Here is a 22,221-nt window from a genome sequence, read left to right as displayed (position 1 = left end):
TTGAAGGAGACCATCGGTGTCATCAAGGAAGAAGTCCTTGGACTTATCAACACCCTGCGGAGTGAGTTCCGTGAGAAGGTAGACGCATTACAAGTCAAAGTAAACCTGTGGAAGGCAACAATCACTGGAGGGACCATTGCAAGAACGTTTCCGCACACAGAAGCACCCAAACCATTGAAGTATGGAGGTAAACGCGACCCCAAAGAACTTGACGAATTCTTTTGGTTGATGGAATGCTATTTCAATGCTAGTCAAGTGAAGGACGACAAGACGAAGGTAGATATAGCCGTACTTTATCTATGCGAGAGTGCAACTCTATGGTGGTGAAGGAAGCACGATGATATTGAAAAAGGATTGTATACCATAGACACATGGGAAGAATTCAAGAGGCAACTCAAGAGACAATTTTGCCCACATAATGTTGAAGATATAGCGATGAAGAAACTTCGTGGGCTAAAGCATACGGGATCCATCCGAGACTATATAGTCGAGTTCACAAGCTTGATGCTAGAGTTACCCGACATGCAGGAGAAGGACGCACTTTTATATTTCATGGATGGACTACAATCTTGGGCCTACAACGAGCTCAAGAGGAGAAATGTCAAAGACATTGACGAAGCTATTGTCGTGGCAGAAGATCCAATGGAATTTCGAAAAGAAAGCACGGTTAAGAAGAATAGTGGGGGAGAACAAACTATTACGGAACCGGAACCAAAACAAAACACACCCCAACCTTTAAATACGAAAGGAAAAGAAATCGAAGGAAGAAACCGAAGAGAAGAGCGAAAGGAGATCAAGTGCTACTTGTGTGATGGTCCTCACTTGATCCGAGACTGTCCGAAGAAAAAGACTTTCTATGCGATGGTTTTGCAAGAAGAAGAAAACGAAGCACAAATAAGCTCAATGCGTTTTCTGAACTCAATATCAAAAGATGAGATAAAATCTTCTAAGAAGGAAGAAAATAAAGGAGGGAGTCTCATGTTCGTCGAAGTTAAAGTGAATGCAAGGAACACTAAGGCGCTAGTAGATTCTTGAGCAACACATAGTTTCATCGCAGAGGAAGAAACAAGGAAGTTGGGTATTCATTATACAAAGGAGTTAGGTCGGTTGAAGGTTGTCAACTCTCCATCTAATCCGATCCTCGGAGTTTCTCGTGGAATACTCATGAAGATTGCACAATGGGAAAGGACCATCGACTTGATAGTGGTTCCGATGGACGACTATCACATGGTACTAGGAATGGATTTCCTGGATATGGTATGTCCTTGGTCGTTCGAAAGAGACAACACCCTGCGTATAACCAAGGGATCAACTATCCATATAATTCCCTTGGAAAGAAGAAAGACAGAAGCTCGATCCTTTTCAACTATGAAGATGTGTTATGACCAGAGCAATATAATAAAGAAGAATATGAAGCCAACAGGGGAAGTTCGAATAAGAGAGGCACGTTTGAAGGAACAGGGATCCATATCCCACATGAAGAGTTACTCAAGGTTTTACGAGGCTGAGAGAAGAAATAGGATTCAAAGTACATCAAGAAATAAAAGCACGCCTTACTCGAAGAGATACTTTAGAGAAAACGAAAAGACACGAAGTAGCCCCGTGACAAGATTGAAACATATGTATAGAAGACTTGACGAGGACGTCAAGGGTTTAAGTGGGGGAAGGTGTCACGGACCAAGTTTCTGGAAAATTCTACAATCGTCTAGAGAACTCCAGAACAATCAAGTATACTCAAGAAGTCTCCGAAGAGATCAAGAATGCTCTACGAGACCCTGGAAGATGCTAGATTATTGTAGATGTCCTTGGAACAAAGGAGAACGATCCGGAATAATCAAGAGGACGCTAGATGAAGCTAGAACGACCCGAAAGACTTTGGAAGGATCTAGAACACGCTAGATCATACAAGAATGATTTGGATAATGTCGGGACGACTTAGAGATTTCTAGAGCATCGTATACAAGTCTACCATATTCTAGAGTCTTGTAAAATCTATGTATATAACAGGAAGAGTCTAGATTAGTCATGAATGATCGGGACCTAAAAACTTCCATTTGAGGAGGTGTAAGGTTCCTATAAATAGGGGGAGGACTCATTTGTCCAAATCATCAAGAAGTTGCCTTATAAAGAAGTTGAGTTATATAATAGAAGCTTTATTGAAGTGTCCCTTGTCGTAACTCTTGCTTCCTAAGTTCGTTAGTACATCTAGATCGTCGAAGTTAGCCTGACTTAGTCGGAGAAGCACTAAGTGGCACACGGTATTGACTAGTCTAAAAGAGTCATCCCGTGGCACTGTGGTTGGGGTTATTGAGGTCCCTATTGAGTGTCTGACCCCTTAAAGAGCTTGGATTTGCCTTATTGAGCTCATAGGGCCATGCATGCATGCAAAGTTTGCAATTTTACGTGATAAGCATGCCATAGGAGCATAAATCTATGGGTTAGAAGCATTGCATGTCTCAGTTTTAGTCTGTATGGGAAGTGGGTCGAAGGGACTCGGCGAGTCCCAAAGTGGAACTCGGCGAGTTCTATGAAGATGGTCTTAGACTCGGCGAGTTGGATGAACAACTCGACGAGTCCTATGAAAATTGTCTGGAGCTCGCCGAGTTGTTCTTCAAACTCGACGAGTCATATGAACTTTCACTGAGTAAGAGGGGTTTAAGTGTTGAAGGTCCAACCCTTCGTATCTGCACGCAGAATTAGCAGTGTAACGTAGTCCCAAAACCCCAAATCCTCTTACGGGATGTTCCGGTGAGGATTGGAAGCGAGTAGGAGATCTACTCGTGGAACTCGGCGAGTTGCTCTCGGACTTAGCGAGTTGGATCACGAGTCGGTCCCATAGTCCCGAGTAGTGAGTCAAGGGTGACTCAGTGAGTGGAAAGAGAGTCTTGGCGAGTAGGACCGGGTTAGTAGGAGAAGGACCCGGCGAGTCTGTGCCACGACTCGGCGAGTCCAGTCAATTGGGAGTTGACCTTAACCAAGGAGTTGACCTTGACCAAGGAGTTGACCTTGGACCAGGGATGGGCCAGTCAATTGACCTAAGGATATTTATGAGTGGCTAATCTATGTTTATGGGTTTGTAGCCGGAGGATTACCGGTGCAGCAGCCAGACGTCTAGTAGTCGGACTTTTGGTAGCTACTCTTCGAGGTGAGTTTCCTTCCAGTAGTAACGGGTCTAAGGCACCAAGGCCGGCCCGATTAGATGATATGCTAGTGTCGGAGTGTGGGCAGAGCCCGTATCTCATAGCCGAGTTTGATTATGATATATGCCAGTATGATAGATTTGTCTACACTCGTTGTCTGTGTGATACTTGTATGTTATGGATTAGTAGCTGAGTGTGGGCGAGGCCCGTATCTCTCTTATAGTGGAGTGTGGGCGAGGCCCGTATCTCTCAGATAGCGGAGTGTGGGCGAGGCCCGTATCTCCCAGATAGCGGAGTGTGGGCGAGGACCGTATCTCCTAGCTAGCGGAGTGTGGGCGAGGCCCGTATCTCCCAGATGTTCATTGTATGTTTGTATGGTATGAGGTATTATGGGGAAACTCACTAAGCTTCGTGCTTACAGTTTTCAGTTTTGGTTTCAGGTACCTCTTCTTCGAAGGGGAAGGAGCTGGCGCGGTAGCGGCCCATCACACACATGCCTCGTATTCCGCACTATGAGATCTTCCTGGGGATTTGTACTCTGACATTATTATGTTATGAAAATGTTTTCCATACATGTGATATCTTTTATGAAATGTTATGATCGGTGAACGCTTTTATTTCTAAATGCTTTAGTAAGTATATGTTTTAAAAATGAAATTTTTGGCTCGTATTTTTTGGACGTTACAGGCTGTAAGCCCCTTTAAATAGGCCTCAAACCCCGAGGATTAGAGTTTCATTAAACAGCGCGGACTCGCCGAGTCCGATCATTAACCCAGATGGAATTCGCGACTCTACTCGGCGAGTCTAAGCATCAACTCGCCGAGTCTCTCCAAAATCTCCAAAATAAATGAATAAATAATGTACCTGGAAATCCAGATGTTAAACCTAAAATTTTAGTCTAATTTATGAAAAAATCCCAAACTAAATTTTATTTATAGAAAAGCACAGAATACCGGTTAAAACTTCGAAAAAACCCTTTTTGGTCGGTTTCGCAGATTTTGTCGGTATTATGTCATTTTTCGTTAGTTTGCTTAAAATTTTGGGACTTTTCCAAAAATTACATAATAACCAAAATATTAGGACTTTTTTGAAAATTACCATGAAATTAATGGATATTATTATTAACAAATCATTTATAAACATCAAAAATATTTTTATTATAAAAAAAGAAAATATATTTGTTGCTAATTTCTAGGAATAAATTGGTGATCTAAGTACTCTATTGCTTCCTGACCACTCAAACTCTCTACGTTCTTCTTATGCATTGTTGTGGGTACGATGGTGAGATGAACTTAGTTAGCATTCCTCTAATGTTCGTGTTCCTCTTGTGTTGTTTAACCTAACTACCAACCAACATTCATACCTTACATGTTAATCACCATCGGCTAACATACATCTATAAAATGTGAAAAGTGAACCGTGAATGATAATTTATCTGGAAACAATTGAAGGGTTATTATCTATTTAAAATGTCATTCAAAGTTTACTTTTCACTCTCGATAGATGTGTGTAATTTTATGGTTGTTACTGAGTAATGTTTGAAGGTTAGGTGGTAGTTAGGTTAAAGAACATAATGAAAAATCTATATGTTTGTGTAATGATATTTTCTGATAACACGTGATCATATAGCATCATGCCTAATAGCAAATATATATTTATTGATTATGTATTAAAAAATATTATCAACTCTTGTATTAGTCATGCCTAACAGAGTACTTCTCACTATGACACCCACAACGATACATAGTAAGAACATAGAGGCTTTGAAGTGGTCAACAAACAATAGAGAAGTACATAGTCGGCCATTCTATTCCTAAAAATTAGCAACAAATGTATTTCCTTTGTTTATAATAAAAAAAATTATGTTTATAAATGATTTGTTAATAATAATACCCGTTAATTCCATAGTAATTTTCAAAAAGATCCAAATATTTTGGTTATCGGGTAATTTTCAGAAAAGTCATAATATTTTCAGCAAACTAACGAAAATAAACAAAATACCGGCTAAATCTATAAAACCGGCAAAAAAAAGTTTTTTCGAAGTTTTAGCTGGTACTCTGTGCTTTTCTCCAAACAAAATAAATAATAAATTTTAGAACTTTTTGAAGATTTCTTTAATAAAATCGGCTTTTCACGACTTCCCATTTGCATGCCGATTTTAGCCTACGCGCTTTCCTAATTGGCGCATCTTAGCCGTCTTTCTTTTCGCTCAATATTACTAGTCAACAAAGCGCAATTAACACAATTGTGTTTGTAGTCTTTCTTTCTTTCTTGTTTATTACAAAAAAAAAAAAAAAAAAAAAAAACTCAATTTTTTGAAGCAATATCGTTCACTGATTCAACCACTGCAAAAATCTTAGGTGGGTTCTTCCTTATTCTTCCCTGATAATCTTCTCTGGTCCTTCAATTTCATCAGACCCTTTTGAATTTACACGTTCTTTGAACTGTTTGCACTGCAATTTTCTTAACTTTTAGTCAATTTCCTAAACTGAATCTCCGATCTTTCTCTCTCTACATATGGTTTTAATTTACTCGATTGATCCATAGCTGGTTGAAGGTAGATCTGAATTCTGAAATTGGTTAGTCAATTCTAGTATTTAGGCATTTTTTGATTGCATAAAAGACCACATGCTTTTGTTGAACTTTGGGTCTTCTAAAGTGGGAACAACCCAACAAAAGCAATTATCTTCTCTACTATTCATTTACGAGCTTCTTTGTAGATTGTAATCGACCTAGAAAAAAAAAGTAAAAGCGAGACATGTTTCATGATTCTTAATCTTATAGAAGCTAGCTGCTGCTCGATTTGAAGTTTACCCTAATTTGGTATCTCTTTGATTGTAACCCAGCTTTGTCGCCAGAGGAAAGTAATCATGAGTTGCTTCAGCTGTTGCGGAGAAGATGACATGCATAAGTCTTACGACAATGGACCTTACATGGCAAATAACGCAGCAGGTAACTTTCTACTCTACCTTCTCCACATCTTTCTATCGGATCACAACTTAATGGGTAGAGTTTGTATTGCTTAAGGAAACAATGGAGGCTATCGCACGACTGAAGCCGCACCAAAGGACACACAGGCTGTAGCCATTCAGCCCATCGCTGTTCCTACTGTCCAGGTGGACGAATTGAAGGAAATTACTGATAATTTTGGTACAAAGTCATTAATTGGTGAGGGATCATATGGAAGAGTCTACCATGGTGTTTTAAGAAGCGGACAAGCTGCAGCTATTAAAAAGTTAGACTCTAGTAAGCAACCAGATCAGGAGTTTTTAGCTCAGGTTTGATTTACACTTGGCACTTGCTAATATCTTCTATATATAGTAAAAAAGTTAGTTTAAGTTGAATATTCTAAATTGAAATACGGATAACAGGTTTCTATGGTATCAAGGCTTAAACATGATCATGTCGTTGAGCTACTTGGATACTGTGTAGATGGTGGTTTGAGAGTACTTGCTTATGAGTACGCTTCAAATGGATCTCTTCACGATATTCTTCATGGCAAGTGTTAATCTTTTTTGACTTAACGCACTTAATATGGACAGAATGAGTTATGGTGATGTTTGTGGGTGTAGGAAGGAAAGGTGTAAAAGGTGCACAACCAGGTCCAGTTTTATCATGGTCTCAGAGAGTTAAAATTGCAGTTGGGGCTGCAAAAGGACTCGAATACTTACATGAAAAAGCACAGCCTCATATTATTCATCGTGATATAAAGTCAAGTAATGTGCTTCTTTTTGATGAAGATGTTGCAAAGATTGCAGATTTTGACTTGTCAAACCAAGCTCCTGACATGGCAGCAAGACTTCATTCCACGCGTGTTCTTGGAACCTTTGGCTATCATGCACCTGAGTATGCCATGACTGGACAGCTCAGCTCAAAGAGTGATGTCTACAGCTTTGGAGTTGTTCTTTTGGAACTCTTGACTGGACGAAAACCCGTTGACCATACTTTGCCACGTGGTCAACAGAGTCTAGTCACTTGGGTACGTTTCATGATTCTGTTTCTTTTTTTTTTTTTTAAAAAAAAGAAAAAAAAATCTAAATTTGTTTTTGAATGTGAAAATAATGTGATCAGGCAACACCAAAACTTAGTGAAGATAAGGTGAAACAGTGTGTTGACACTCGACTGAATGGAGAATACCCTCCAAAGGCAGTTGCCAAGGTGTGTAATGTTTCTTTTATTGACTGAATGAACTGTCTGAATGACCATTTTACCCTTAAACCCATGTATAGCTGTCCATGTTAAGTGCCTAACCGAATAATTAATGTTTTTGTGATAATCTGGTAATGACAGATGGCGGCAGTTGCAGCCTTGTGTGTGCAATATGAAGCTGATTTCAGGCCAAATATGAGCATTGTTGTTAAAGCATTGCAGCCATTGTTGAATGCTCGACATGGACCTCAAACAGAAGCACCACACTTGTGAATTCATCTTTCTATTTATGTTGAATATTATATATGTTTATTGTTTTTGAACGACATGCTGCCTAAAGGTAGCAGATATTTATGTATGATTTGTAGAATCATTCTTTTATTTGATGTTTGTCAGCAAGGTTTTAAATTTTTTAATCTTTCCAAATGTGTAAGATTTCGTGGAAACTTTCAAGGATTATTTGCAAGGGTGGAGCCAGATGAGTGCTGCTTTTCTTTGAGATTACAGAGATGTCTTGATCTTTTATTAACAAGAAGAAATGGGAAAAATTAGAAAATACAGTTTTAGTCCACAACTTTAAACAAAAACATATGACACCTTAGAGGTTTGGAAGAGTACAGAAGACTCTTTTTACAAGAACTTCTAAATGCAAACAACTCCCGTATATTTTGAACAGGGTTTTCATTCCAGACGCATGTCTCGTACATGTATTTCGGATTTCAGAATATGGTTGTCTTATCAGTCAAACATTTCCACCACAGTAATTCTTAATAACCAACATAATAATTACTATCATAGCCTAACTAATGAGAAACACTCAGGGTACTACGAAGCCAAACACTTTTCATTCCATACCAGTTCGTTGGATTCTAGACATGGGTTTCTGTTTTGAATTGAATTTTCTCATAAAAAAAATGTAAACAAGAGGTTTAAGCCAGAAGCATCATATCCAGTACACCAGAGTCTCTTCACAGACAAATTCCATTTTCTTTTGATTCAAGAGAATCCAAAATGACATTTTGAAATGTAATGGTACTACACTTCGGATTTCCTTTACAGAGGAAAGGACCACTTACACGGGTAGGCACCCATCAAATCTCGGACCCATAATGCCTCATTTTGGATTCGTAGGTCGGTTTTGTAAAATGTTATTTTCACGATTTCTAAATTAAGAAACTATCATTTTTGAAAATATCACCAACAAAAAAAAGTACAAAATCGTTTACCACAATTAAAGAGGGATGGTGTCATAATCATTTTTTGTTATCATTTATTAAGTTATTATTTATATTTTATATAATTCGGTTAGTATTTTTATATTTTCAACATAAAACATATTGGGCTTTGGAATATTATTTCAAGTTCAGGATATGTTTTTAACACTTGATATTGGATACATAAACCAATATTAATCCATCCATGACCAACGACTCCATGGAAAGTCGTTGCCCCACCCCCATAAAGCTAAATCCACCATTGAACAATCTGCACACACATAAATTGGTGGTGTTGCTTATAGGGACCAACTACATATTCCTTGCTGTAAAGCTTCCCGATTAATTGATCTTCAAAGGTAAATCACTGTTCTATCGTAATTTATACATGTATTCATTTCTCGATGTAGATAATCGCTTTTACTTTCAACAGTTTCAGGTTTCATTAGAATTTACATTACTTTACTATAGATTTAATCATATAAAGCAATTGTTTGTTCCATATTTTTCTATGAACTTCGCTATCTGCTTATGCTAGAATTAATTACTGCCTTCTACTAATAACTCCAGAGATCGAGAGCGACAGAGCGTAGTTCCTACTTCCTTGGAATCGCATCGCTATTCTACTAGGGCGGGTTGTTCCGACATTGGCAGATTTAACCAAGGCTCACAAGTACTTGTCAAAAAACTAATATTGAACATGACCCTCATTAGGATCACGTCACGAGTCACTATCATGAGTGATACTTGATAAAAGGAATTTTTTTTTGTATCCTTAATACATGAGATGCATATAAGGACTTTAGTGTAGGGAATGTTATACTTTGATGTGGTTATAAAGACTATTATCAGGTGTGGTATGAACTATACAAGAGACTTATGTAGTTAATATGAGATTTGTTCCTCTTATGTGTTGGGAACTAGACATCTAATACACATTACCCAAGTTGAACATCAAATGAGATTGATTGCGATCTAAGTCACATGTTCAACCAGATGCCTGTAACAAATGGATAATTTATAAACTTACATTATATATTAATTGTAGCTTTGAGCTTCTGGGAATTAAATGTTGATATAACGACACAAAGTCATATATTACTAGGGGCAATGAAATGTTGATAGACGTTCACCACTATTTATACCAATCTATTATAGTATTGTGCAATTGGAAGATTGAAAGATCTTTATGCTCAAGAAACATTATATGATGATATTTGCTTAGATAATAGAATTTGATCATTGATAAATATTTACATTTCTTGTATTTAATTGGAAAATATTATTTTATGAAAATAATATTTTTACCGGCATAACGATAATTATTGTTTTTATAAAATAATAATTATAGAGAACAAACTAATCATAATTCATGTGGTATGAATTTTTAAGTTATGTACAATTATTTGGACAGTTTGAGTATTTATCTAAGTGTGACATATAACTAGCTAATTAAGAAGTAAGAAGAAATGACAATCTAATATGGAATTTAAAAATATGGAACGGTACGCGGTACTCTAAAATCACGAAATTGATGGTACCAATATTAGTACCGAAAATTGGTACCATTCTCTGTATCAGTACCGATAATGTTAATTCGGTTCGGTACTCAGAATTCAATTTTGATGAAATTCGGTTTTCAAGAAATCAGGAACAATATCGGTTAATACCGGTTCAGTCCCATGCTCATCCCTATAATAAGCTACCCCTATAATAAGTTATTTTTTATAAGTTGGTTTCCTTTACTTACACCTTGTTCCCAAGTTCAATTTAACGAGAAAAAATAAAGAAAACAAATGGAAATAAAAAGAAAGTAAAAAGAAAATGATGTTCATGAAAAAAAAAATATTTTTATTTTTTTAATTTTCCTTTTAACTTCTATCAAACTCGGAGATTAAAAAAAAAAAAAAAAAAAAAAAAACTCCATATTGCAACGTTTTGACGAATTGACCGATATAACCCTTTAACCTAATACACATTACACGATACAAACAGCGCCTGTAACAAAAGACGCCTCATTTGTGCTGCTTCTCTCCATCGCCTCTCTCCTGTGAAGCCACCGGCCGGAGCGCCGCACCCCACAGCTGCCGGAGACCTTCGACCTTCAACCCCACAGCTACAGGTTCGTTTCTTCCTGCATTCGTTCTATTTTTTTTCTTCTGCTGTAGCTCTTTCTTCTTATCGCCTGCTTTCTGTTACCTTCGAACCCCAGCCCATGAATTTCTCCATTGAAATCTGGACCATAAAAGTGAATTAGTGCATGCATCGTGTAAGGTGTATTATGTTAACCTTCATGGTTTTTCAGACTTTATTTCTGTGAATGCATATTCCAGAAAGGGTTTATTTCAAAATATAAGTTAATGCTTTAATTTTCTTCATTGGATATCATCTGTTGCTGTTCTTTCAATTTGCTTATTCTTCTTTCTTGGATTTTGTATTTATCGTAGTTTTCCCAACACTCAATGGGGAGAGGAAAACCTCTTCTTGTAAGCTCTGTAACAGAGCTGAAGAAAAAAGAAAAGAAAGAGAAGAAGGCAAAATCAGGTGGATTCGAATCCTTAAACCTAAGCTCCAATGTCTTCAGAGGCGTTAAACGCAAGGGATACCGAATTCCCACACCAATACAACGCAAAACAATGCCTCTAATTCTCTCTGGAGCCGATGTTGTTGCCATGGCAAGAACAGGGTCCGGTAAAACAGCAGCTTTTTTAGTCCCCATGCTTGAGAGACTGCAGCAACATGTCTCTCAGTCTGGTATCAGAGCCCTAATCTTATCACCAACACGCGATCTTGCTCTTCAAACACTTAAGTTCACTCAAGAACTTGGCAAATTCACAGACCTTCGTGTTAGTTTACTAGTTGGTGGTGATAGTATGGAAAGTCAATTTGAAGAATTGGCACAAAGCCCTGATATCATAATAGCAACTCCTGGAAGACTCATGCATCATTTAGAAGAAGTGGATGACATGTCATTAAGGTCAGTTGAATATGTAGTGTTTGATGAAGCCGATAGTCTTTTCAGCATGGGGTTTGCTGAACAGTTGCACAGAATCCTTCAACAGCTAGGTGACAATAGACAGACTTTACTCTTCAGTGCAACTTTACCAAGTGCTCTAGCCGAGTTTGCAAAAGCAGGGCTGAGGGACCCGCAACTTGTTAGGCTCGATTTGGAGACTAAAATAAGTCCTGATTTGAAACTTACTTTCTTTTCATTAAGACAAGAAGAAAAGCTAGCTGCTTTGTTGTATTTGATTAGAGAACATGTAAGATCAGATGAACAATCTTTAATATTTGTGTCTACAAAGCATCATGTCCAGTTTCTTGATCATTTGTTAAGAGAAGAAGGTATAGAACCTTCTGTTTGTTATGGTGACATGGATCAAGATGATAGAAAGATTAACGTGGCAAGATTTCGATCAAGAAAAACCATGTTTCTTATAGTGACAGATGTTGCTGCTAGAGGGATTGATATCCCACTTCTTGACAATGTTATAAACTGGGATTTCCCTCCAAAACCGAAGCTTTTCGTGCACCGGGTGGGCCGAGCTGCACGGGCGGGTCGAACGGGTACTGCTTTTTCCTTTGTGACATCTGAAGACATGGCTTATCTTCTTGATTTGCATCTTTTTCTTTCAAAACCAATCAAACCTGCACCTACTGAAGAAGAGGTTTTGAGAGACATGAAAGGGGTTATGGAGAGAATTGAGGAGGCGATGTTGAATGGTGAAACGGTTTTTGGGAGGTTTCCACAAACAGCTATTGATCTTGTTGCAGATAGGGTTCGTGAGATTCTTGATTCATCTACTGAATTGGATTGTTTGTTGAGGCCTTGTCAAAGGGCTTTTAGGTTGTATATGAAAACTAAAGAGAAGCCTTCTAGAGAGAGTATTAAAAGAGCTAAGAATATGCCACGTGAAGGCTTGCATCCCATGTTTATTAAACAATTGGGTGGCAATGAGTTATCTGCATTAGCATTTTCTGAGAGCCTAAAAGCGTACAGGTGAATTGTTTTGTTAAAGATGTGTAGTTGACTTTTTGACTTTTTGTTCCTTTTGACTCATAGCTTAACTAATTTCAGAGCAAAGCAAACTGTCTTGGAATCTGAAGGTCATGCTGCCAAAGCAAAGCATCTGCAGGTAATAACAGATTTATTCCTTGTTATATAAATTTTTAATACTAATAAGAGTTTGTTAGCATTTTCGGAGACATGAAGTTGTTTTGAAAGCATTTTGTTAGTATATTAATTTCAATTTTTGCATATATTTAATATTTTCAGGGACCTTCTAGCCAGTGGGTAGATGTAATGAAGATGAAAAGAGCTATTCATGAGAAGATCATTAATAAAGTAAATCAGCAGCACTCTAACACTCAAGCAGCAAAGGTGAATCCCATATTTATTTCTTTTCATTCAAACAAGATAGTTCAAATCATTGATTTAATTATTTTTCCAATTCTTTATTCTTTTATGTGATATGGCTTTGCAGGAAGTTGAAGATATAGATAATGCATCACTAAAGAAGGGAAAGAAAGGTTTGTGAATTGTGTATACTTGTTTTATGTACTTTTTTATATTAGAGAGCAGAGACATAGTAAAAGTTTACATTATCTAGAGTTGATAATTAATTGATATTTATGGCAGTTTCTGGTAGTAAAAGGAAGGCACAAAGCTTCAGGGATGAGGAGTTTTTTATAAGTTCAGTGCCAACAAATCAAGTAACTTTTCATTCCCCTTACTCTGTAACATTCTATATATATATATATATATATATATATATATATATATATATATATATATATATATATATTTATCTTTAATAAAATTACAAGAATGATATTTTTATCCAATCTTGATATCTTTTTGCAGCATTTTGAGGCAGGTCTCTCAGTCAGAAATAACGGAGGCTTTGTTTCCAACAGGTAAATATCAATAAATAAATGCTTCTGATCATTTTTATAAAAAAAATTGGTATTATTTATGATATAAAGTTGAAAACTTGTATTGATTGATGAAATAGGTTGGAGTCTGCTGTTCTTGACTTAGCTGCAGATGATAGCAGCGGATTACAAAAACAGAAATCCTCCTTCCATTGGGATAAGGTTTGACTTTTTTTTTTTTTTTTTTTTTCTAAATATTTATTCCACTTTTTTACTTATATCTAAACTGTTTATATGTGTGATTACAGAGGAGTAAAAAGTATGTCAAGTTGAACAATGGTGACCGTGTGTCAGCTAGTGGGAAGGTATTTTCAAATAAAAAATTATTTTTTATTTGAATTTTGGTTGTGAAAATATGTTTGTACTATTTTATTTACTTGTGTGTATGTACAGATAATAACAGAGAGTGGTAAAAAAGGGAAGGCGAATAAAACAGGAATATATAAAAGATGGAAAGAAAAGTCACACAGTAAGATATCTTTTCAAGGATCAAACAATGAAGGTAGTAGTAGTACTAGTGCTATGGAATCTACAAGTCTCAAAGGTATATCATATATAATATGCATACAGTTGACTTTTTAAAAAATATATATATATATATATATATATATATATATATATATATATATTTAAATTTTATAAAAAAATGCAGGAGGTGGAATGCAAAGGGGACGTAATAACAGAGGATTTAAAGGTCGTATGGTTCCTAATGCTCATGTGAGGTCAGAAGTTAAAAATCTTGAACAGGTTAGGAAAGATAGGCAAACAAAAGCAACTAAAGCTGCTTTTATGAAGAGTAATCCCAAAAAAGGGAAGAAAACGGGGAAATTTGGTAATAAAAGGGGAAAGGGAAGGAAGTGATTTGAAAATTTTCATGTGGTTGAGGTTTAGGAGTTTGATGTTTTGTTTGTTTGTTTGTGTCAGTTGAATGTTAATCGGGAATATTTTTTGAAATTTTTTATATAGGTAAAGTATAAGTATATTTTGCGATCACATGAAGAAAACATGTAGACTGTGAATGTTTTTGTGATGCATGCTTTACACAATTTTGTGATATTTATTTGTTAGGTGATGTTTGGTTACAATTTTTCTTGATTGTTTTTTGTAGCAATTTGAGAATTGTGGCTGAAGAATAAATTGTTAAATTATTGAAGCGTGTGATCTACAATTTGAACAAGAGTAATATTTATTTATAAAAAGAAAAGGAAAGGGTAGGGGTTGTTCAATGTTAACGAGTGAGGTTTTACTTTTTCGATTATAAAATTCAACAAGCCAACAAACGCCAGCAAAGATTATTCTACTACATTTCTTTTGTCTTCTTATATCAATTAAATATTTAAACCATTATATGAACAGGTCCATCATTTGATTCTGACAAAAAATGTTCAATTCTTTTTGGATAATCAAAATAAAAATTCAAAGTCCATTGCTTGAACAGGTCCATCATTGTATATACTACATATGTATGCAATAGTAATTAGCAATTTAACATGCAAATACTTATTATTGCTTGAGCGTAATATATTTTTTCTTAAAAGATTACATGTTTAAAATTTAAAAAAAGTTAAATTAAATAAAGGCATATAAATTATTTCTATATTTGTTAAACTTACAACTAGTTTGTCATGTTGTGAAATTATGTTCTTCAAAATCGTAGAAATCTACGTTTTATTTCATAATTAAAATATCGTATAACATTATTGAGCATAATATTCTTCCTCATTAGATTAGGTACCCATGATAGGTTGGCTAATTGGAAGTTGGAATATTATTATTTCCACCTAATAATATCCCATCTAGGGCATGTTCAATGTTCAAAACCCAAACTATTTACAAGCTTTCATATTTCATTTACAAATTTTGTAAACTCACTATCTTTTCATTATTCACAATATTTGATTATCTTATACCGATTATTCTCACATTAAAAAAAGTCATAAGTTACAACTGAATCTTTTTAGCATTTTTTTTTCTAACAATTATTAGTGATCGAATTATATTTTAGATTTTTTGAAAAGATCTTTTATGATTTATAAAATATCTATGTATATCTATATATAGTTATAGTCTACTCGATTTCCAACTTCCCATTTGCATCCCGATTTTAGCCTACGCGCTTTCCTAATTGGCTTATCTTAGCCGTCTGTCTTCTCGCTCGCTCAATATTACTAGCCAACAAAGCGTAATTAACACAATTGTGTTTGTAATCTTTCTTTCTTTCTTTCTTTTCTATTGCTTATTACAAAAAAAAAAACTCATTTTTTTTGAAGCAATATCGTTCACTGAGTCAACCACTGCAAAAATCTTAGGTAGGTTCTTCCTTATTCTTCCCTGATAATCTTCTCTGGTTCTTCAGTTTCATCAGACCCTTTTGATTTTACATGTTCTTTGAACTGTTTGCACTGCAATTTTCTTAAATTTTAGTCAATTTCCTAAACTGAATCTTGGATCTTTCTCTCTATATGGTTTTAATTTACTAGATTGATCCATAGCTGGTTGAAGGTAGATCTGAATTCTGAAATTGGTTATTCAATTCTAGTCTTTAGGCTTTCTTTGATTGCATTAAAGACCACATGCTTTTGTTGAATTTTGGGTCTTCTAAAGTGGGAACAACCCAACAAGAGCAATTATCTTTTCTACTATTCATTGTACGCGCTTCTTTGTAAACTGTATTCGACCTAAAAAAAAAAGTAAAAGCGAGACATGTTTCATGATTCTTAATCTTATAGAAGCTAGCTGCTGCTCGATTTGAAGTTTACCCTAATTTGGTATCTCTTTGATTGTAACCCAGCTTTGTCGCCAGAGGAAAGTAATCATGAGTTGCTTCAGCTGTTGCGGAGAAGATGACATGCATAAGTCTTACGACAATGGACCTTACATGGCAAATAACGCAGCAGGTAACTTTCTACTCTACCTTCTCCACATCTTTCTATCGGATCACAACTTAATGGGTAGAGTTTGTATTGCTTAAGGAAACAATGGAGGCTATCGCACGACTGAAGCCGCACCAAAGGACACACAGGCTGTAGCCATTCAGCCCATCGCTGTTCCTACTGTCCAGGTGGACGAATTGAAGGAAATTACTGATAATTTTGGTACAAAGTCATTAATTGGTGAGGGATCATATGGAAGAGTCTACCATGGTGTTTTAAGAAGCGGACAAGCTGCAGCTATTAAAAAGTTAGACTCTAGTAAGCAACCAGATCAGGAGTTTTTAGCTCAGGTTTGATTTACACTTGGCACTTGCTAATATCTTCTATATATAGTAAAAAAGTTAGTTTAAGTTGAATATTCTAAATTGAAATACGGATAACAGGTTTCTATGGTATCAAGGCTTAAACATGATCATGTCGTTGAGCTACTTGGATACTGTGTAGATGGTGGTTTGAGAGTACTTGCTTATGAGTACGCTTCAAATGGATCTCTTCACGATATTCTTCATGGCAAGTGTTAATCTTTTTTGACTTAACGCACTTAATATGGACAGAATGAGTTATGGTGATGTTTGTGGGTGTAGGAAGGAAAGGTGTAAAAGGTGCACAACCAGGTCCAGTTTTATCATGGTCTCAGAGAGTTAAAATTGCAGTTGGGGCTGCAAAAGGACTCGAATACTTACATGAAAAAGCACAGCCTCATATTATTCATCGTGATATAAAGTCAAGTAATGTGCTTCTTTTTGATGAAGATGTTGCAAAGATTGCAGATTTTGACTTGTCAAACCAAGCTCCTGACATGGCAGCAAGACTTCATTCCACGCGTGTTCTTGGAACCTTTGGCTATCATGCACCTGAGTATGCCATGACTGGACAGCTCAGCTCAAAGAGTGATGTCTACAGCTTTGGAGTTGTTCTTTTGGAACTCTTGACTGGACGAAAACCCGTTGACCATACTTTGCCACGTGGTCAACAGAGTCTAGTCACTTGGGTACGTTTCATGATTCTGTTTCTTTTTTTTTTTTTTAAAAAAAAGAAAAAAAAATCTAAATTTGTTTTTGAATGTGAAAATAATGTGATCAGGCAACACCAAAACTTAGTGAAGATAAGGTGAAACAGTGTGTTGACACTCGACTGAATGGAGAATACCCTCCAAAGGCAGTTGCCAAGGTGTGTAATGTTTCTTTTATTGACTGAATGAACTGTCTGAATGACCATTTTACCCTTAAACCCATGTATAGCTGTCCATGTTAAGTGCCTAACCGAATAATTAATGTTTTTGTGATAATCTGGTAATGACAGATGGCGGCAGTTGCAGCCTTGTGTGTGCAATATGAAGCTGATTTCAGGCCAAATATGAGCATTGTTGTTAAAGCATTGCAGCCATTGTTGAATGCTCGACATGGACCTCAAACAGAAGCACCACACTTGTGAATTCATCTCTTTATTTATGTTGAATATATGGAGTATATGTTTATTGTTTTTGAACAACAGGCCACCTAAACGTAGCATATATTTATGTATGATTTGTAGAATCATTCTTTTGTTTGATGTTTACCAGCAAGGTTTTAAATTTCTCAATCTTTACAAATGTGTAAGATTTCTTGGAAACTTTCAAGGATTGTTTGTAATGCAATTGTCTTGGGTTAAGATTATATTGTGATGTTTTTCATGCTAGAATGTGCTGCTTTTCTTTGAGATTACAGGTTTCTTTTATTAACAAGAAGAAATGGGAAAAATTGGAAAATATAATTTTAGTCCACAACTTTTAAACAAAAACATATTATGACACCTTCCATGTTTGGAAGAGGATAGAAGATTTTTTTTACTAGAACTTTTAAACATAAACAACTCCCGTATATATGGATGAAAAACATTAGCATTTGCATTTAGCACCCCTTCTGATTTGGGTAAATCTTAATGAATTTCCATCTAGATGAATCGATGCCAAGGAAGGTTCACACTTAACACACACGCTGAGTCACTTCTATGTGGATGAGTTGAACCGATTTGAGTTGAATTATAAAGATGAGGTTGTTTTAAGGGAGAACTAGAAGGAGACTCTTCATATAAAGAACTTGACCTTGATGATCGACTTATGAGATTGTATATCGGCTCTTGCCAAATCCTCCATGTTTATAGATAGCATCACATCTCAGTGGAAATGTTTCTTGATAAGTTTTGTCAAGCATGGATTATCAAATGGTTGAATGAGAACCGTTCTAAATCACAAACTTTGTCATCCATTCACGAACTAAATTATTGTTGATAGTCTGTGTTGCTTCTTTAAGAGTAATCTAGAAACAACATATCCGTTTATCAAAGTCTTAGTCTTTTCACCATTGATATTCCATTTACTATCGATTCAAGATAATCTGAAATGTAGTGGTACCACATTTTAGATTTCCTTTAGGTAGGTGACCACACCACTTATATCCAAAATGCCGATTTTGGATTTGTTGGTTATTTTTGTAAAAATACAAAATATTAGTTATTTTCACTATTTCCAAATGAGGAGTGATTATATAACTTTTTTCTATGCACAACGTATGTTTTATAGAATTATACAATACAATATAATATTTTACTCCACAAATTGTTATGTATATAAAAAAATTATTGTATACAAATCACTTTTCTTTCTAAATTTAGAAACTGTTATTTTTTATACTTTATATAGTTCGGTTAACATTTTTATATTTTCTGTTTATCTTTTTATGATTAAAAATTTAAAATAGATTGGGCTTTGGAATATTAATTCAATTTCAACTGGGCTTTTAACACTTGATATGGATACAGAAACCAGTATTAATCCATCCACGACCGACGACTCCATGGAAAGCCGTTGCCCCACCCCCGTAAAGCTAAATCCGCCATTGAACAGTGCACACTGCACACACACAAATTGGTGTTGCTGCTTCTAGGGGCCAGCTACATATTCCTTGCTGAAAAGCTTCTTAATTAATTGATCTTCAAAGGTAAATCACTGTTCTACCGAATATATACATGTATCCATTTCTCGATGTAGATCAGCACTTTTACTTTCAAACAGTTTCTGGTTTTCATTAGCATTTACATTGCTTTACTGTAGATTTAATCATATAAAACGATTGTTTGTTCCATATTCATCTATGAACTTCGCTATCTGCTTAATGCTAGAATTAATTACTGCCTCCGACTGATAACCCCAGAGATCGAGAGCGTAGTTCCTACTTCCTCGGAATCGCATCTCTATTCTATTAGGGTAGGTTATTCCGGCATTGACAGATTTAGCAACTTCCGATGAAAAATCGTGTCTGGATATAAACCCTGAAACTTGTCTAGTGTTCATATCCGATAGAGAAAGCCAACAAGTGATCTTTTAAGACAATTAGCTAGCTGTAATTTTATCAAAATTTTACTTCATCTAGCCACGGATTCAAGCAGTCCAGTGAGTTTAGTGTGAAATGATTTCAGATCAAGATTTTAGTTGCTGAATGTTGCTTTCTTTGACGTCTAGAAGTAGCAATTCACCATTCAAATCTTATCACTTTGTAGGGTACTACTTATGGTGCAGAAGGTGAGGTTTCCCCCTTGTTTTTGATGAGTGGGAGAGAACTCATTGTATGTTCTGAATCTGGGAACTAAAACATAAAGGGCGAAATCTTGTGAAGTAAGCAGCTACAATGATGATGAACAAGTCACTTTTCTTGACTTACCTTTACCTATTAATCTACATTTTGCTGTCATCTGGAGTTATTCTGTACAACAAGGTAATTCAACATTGTTTTCACTTGATGCCTCAACATCTAATTTTCCCTTACTTATCATCTATATATCTATTTGCAGTGGGTTCTCTCTCCAAAATACTTCAATTTTCCCTTTCCTATCACTCTCACTATGATCCATATGGGCTTTTCTGGAGCAGTAGCATTCTTTCTTGTTCGTGTTTTTAAGGTACAATTCATTTATATAATCATTAAAGAATCCCATTTAAAGCATGCCTCAAAATCAATGCCTATCTTCATGAATAAATTTAACAAGTGCTCTTTTCACTCATCTTCTTTCAATTATACTGCAGGTTGTTACTCCGGTTAAAATGACGTTTGAAATGTAAGATATCTACTTCATAATTCGATTAGTTTAGTTTCTAACAAACTTTAAGCCTCCATTAAGAATTCTTTTCTCATGGGCATTGACAGATATGCAACATGTGTAGTTCCCATAAGTGCTTTCTTCGCATCAAGTCTCTGGTAAGAATCATTTATATCATATAGACTTTTATTTTCCTCCATCTTTTATGTGAGTGTGAAGTTACTGTATATTTACATTGCAGGTTTGGCAACACTGCATACTTGCATATATCAGTGGCCTTCATTCAAATGCTGAAAGCATTAAGTATGCAAAACTGTTATCTATATATCTTATTTCTTTAAACTTTGTTTATAAATAATATAACTGAGTGAATGTTTTTTGGAATGGACACACACAGTGCCAGTAGCAACACTTATCATGGCAGTCCTATGTGGCACTGACAAGCTGAGGTGGGATGTGTTGTCGAACATGTTGCTGGTCAGTGTTGGAGTTGTGATTTCTTCATATGGAGAAATCCATTTCAATGTTATAGGGACACTTTACCAAGTAACAGGCATCTTTGCAGAAGCTTTGAGGCTAGTTTTAACTCAAGTCCTTCTACAAAAAAAGGGTTTAACCCTAAACCCTATTACAAGTTTATATTACATAGCTCCATGCAGGTATTAATTAATTATTCCATACAATGCTCACTACTACTTTTCTTGATTGATACCTTTTTTTTTTTTCATGTGTTTCCCTTTTTACCCCTGCAGTTTTGCTTTCTTGTTTGTGCCATGGTATTTGTTGGAGAAGAGTAACATGGAAGTTTCACAAATTCAATTCAACTTCTGGATTTTCTTCTCGAATGCTCTTTGTGCTTTAGCATTAAACCTGTCCATTTTCTTAGTAATTGGAAGAACAGGAGCAGTTACAATTCGTGTAGCAGGTGTCCTTAAAGATTGGATATTGATCGCTCTTTCAACTGTAATATTTCCAGAATCTGCCATCACCGGGCTCAATATTATCGGTTATGCCATTGGTATGCAAAAATGTCATCATTACCCTTGGGTTTAAATCTTTAATATCATTATTAAAATAGTAACTAAAAAGATTGATTAAACTTTGTTTGTAGCACTTTGTGGTGTGGTGATGTACAACTACATAAAGGTTAGAGATGTGAAAGCATCATCTCAAATTCCTCCTGAAAGTAGTATTATCCCAGAAAGAATGACTAATGATGATGATAATACAAGGAGTAGTAGTGCAGTAGATGAAGAGGCACCTTTAATGGCATCTTCAAGGCTCTCTCATATTGCACGTTCACAGCTTACTAGCCGAGATGCATGATGATGATGATGCATCATATGTATAAAACTAATCTCGTGAATTCATAGGGGACATACGTGTATTTGTTTTTTTTTTTTTTACATGGTTTTGAGGATGGAAAATTGGATTATTGTATTGTATTTTTACTAGACAGATTTTGAAACAACACTCTGAGGATTGGTTTTGGATTTATGATTTACAATCTTAGTTTTGATCAATTAACTGATGTAAATGGGATCTGGAAAGAAGACGAAAGTATTATTTTTTGTTGTTAATGATTTAATATGATAAGATAAGAAAATGCAACAGTATGGACTAATAGATATTTTTATTTAAATATATATACTAAATAAGATATTTATGAGTCTTACTATTCATGTTCCCAACCATCAATATTTTTTGCTGACAATATTTTGCTGAATAAAGTATTATGGTCCCACTTGATTGGCTTGATCCTATCCATAAAACTAA

General features: G+C 35.6%; 4 protein-coding genes across 10 annotated transcripts; all 4 read left to right on the top strand.

The window, feature by feature from the left end:
• The first annotated feature begins 5,296 nt into the window (after positions 1-5,296).
• On the top strand, positions 5,297-7,707 carry LOC111912804 (pto-interacting protein 1). Of its 5 annotated transcripts, none has more exons than XM_052770170.1 (7): positions 5,297-5,500; positions 5,987-6,092; positions 6,168-6,418; positions 6,512-6,638; positions 6,713-7,119; positions 7,212-7,298; positions 7,431-7,707. In XM_052770170.1, exons 2-7 carry the CDS (start codon positions 6,011-6,013, stop codon positions 7,560-7,562), a joined length of 1,086 nt encoding a protein of 361 aa, XP_052626130.1. In that variant the 5' UTR covers positions 5,297-5,500; positions 5,987-6,010; the 3' UTR covers positions 7,563-7,707. The 5 variants fall into 5 exon arrangements, with proteins under 5 accessions (XP_052626130.1, XP_052626132.1, XP_052626133.1 ...); XM_052770172.1 differs by having other exon boundaries at positions 6,512-6,642; positions 6,717-7,119; XM_052770173.1 differs by lacking the exon at positions 5,297-5,500 and adding an exon at positions 5,510-5,697.
• Positions 7,708-10,498: 2,791 nt separating this feature from the next.
• Positions 10,499-14,525, top strand: LOC111912805 (putative DEAD-box ATP-dependent RNA helicase 29). Its single transcript, XM_052770160.1, has 11 exons — positions 10,499-10,625; positions 10,951-12,503; positions 12,582-12,639; positions 12,780-12,884; positions 12,988-13,033; positions 13,143-13,216; positions 13,368-13,420; positions 13,519-13,600; positions 13,687-13,743; positions 13,832-13,982; positions 14,091-14,525. Exons 2-11 carry the CDS (start codon positions 10,966-10,968, stop codon positions 14,297-14,299), a joined length of 2,373 nt encoding a protein of 790 aa, XP_052626120.1. The 5' UTR covers positions 10,499-10,625; positions 10,951-10,965; the 3' UTR covers positions 14,300-14,525.
• A 998-nt stretch (positions 14,526-15,523) lies between these two features.
• Positions 15,524-18,026, top strand: LOC111912806 (pto-interacting protein 1). Of its 2 annotated transcripts, none has more exons than XM_052770162.1 (7): positions 15,524-15,747; positions 16,230-16,335; positions 16,411-16,661; positions 16,755-16,885; positions 16,960-17,362; positions 17,455-17,541; positions 17,674-18,026. In XM_052770162.1, exons 2-7 carry the CDS (start codon positions 16,254-16,256, stop codon positions 17,803-17,805), a joined length of 1,086 nt encoding a protein of 361 aa, XP_052626122.1. In that variant the 5' UTR covers positions 15,524-15,747; positions 16,230-16,253; the 3' UTR covers positions 17,806-18,026. The 2 variants fall into 2 exon arrangements, with proteins under 2 accessions (XP_052626122.1, XP_023764299.1); XM_023908531.3 differs by having other exon boundaries at positions 15,525-15,747; positions 16,755-16,881; positions 16,956-17,362.
• A 1,163-nt stretch (positions 18,027-19,189) lies between these two features.
• LOC111912807 (probable sugar phosphate/phosphate translocator At3g17430) lies at positions 19,190-21,968 on the top strand. Of its 2 annotated transcripts, none has more exons than XM_023908533.3 (9): positions 19,190-19,349; positions 19,909-20,123; positions 20,200-20,307; positions 20,432-20,463; positions 20,553-20,603; positions 20,687-20,748; positions 20,843-21,104; positions 21,198-21,463; positions 21,557-21,968. In XM_023908533.3, exons 2-9 carry the CDS (start codon positions 20,037-20,039, stop codon positions 21,769-21,771), a joined length of 1,083 nt encoding a protein of 360 aa, XP_023764301.1. In that variant the 5' UTR covers positions 19,190-19,349; positions 19,909-20,036; the 3' UTR covers positions 21,772-21,968. The 2 variants fall into 2 exon arrangements, with proteins under 2 accessions (XP_023764301.1, XP_042756521.1); XM_042900587.2 differs by lacking the exon at positions 19,190-19,349 and adding an exon at positions 19,401-19,615.
• The last annotated feature ends 253 nt before the right edge of the window (positions 21,969-22,221 follow it).

Source organism: Lactuca sativa, chromosome 1, assembly GCF_002870075.4.
Source record: "Lactuca sativa cultivar Salinas chromosome 1, Lsat_Salinas_v11, whole genome shotgun sequence".
Lineage (NCBI taxonomy): Eukaryota > Viridiplantae > Streptophyta > Magnoliopsida > Asterales > Asteraceae > Lactuca > Lactuca sativa.
This window is presented reverse-complemented; position numbering and strand designations above follow the sequence as displayed.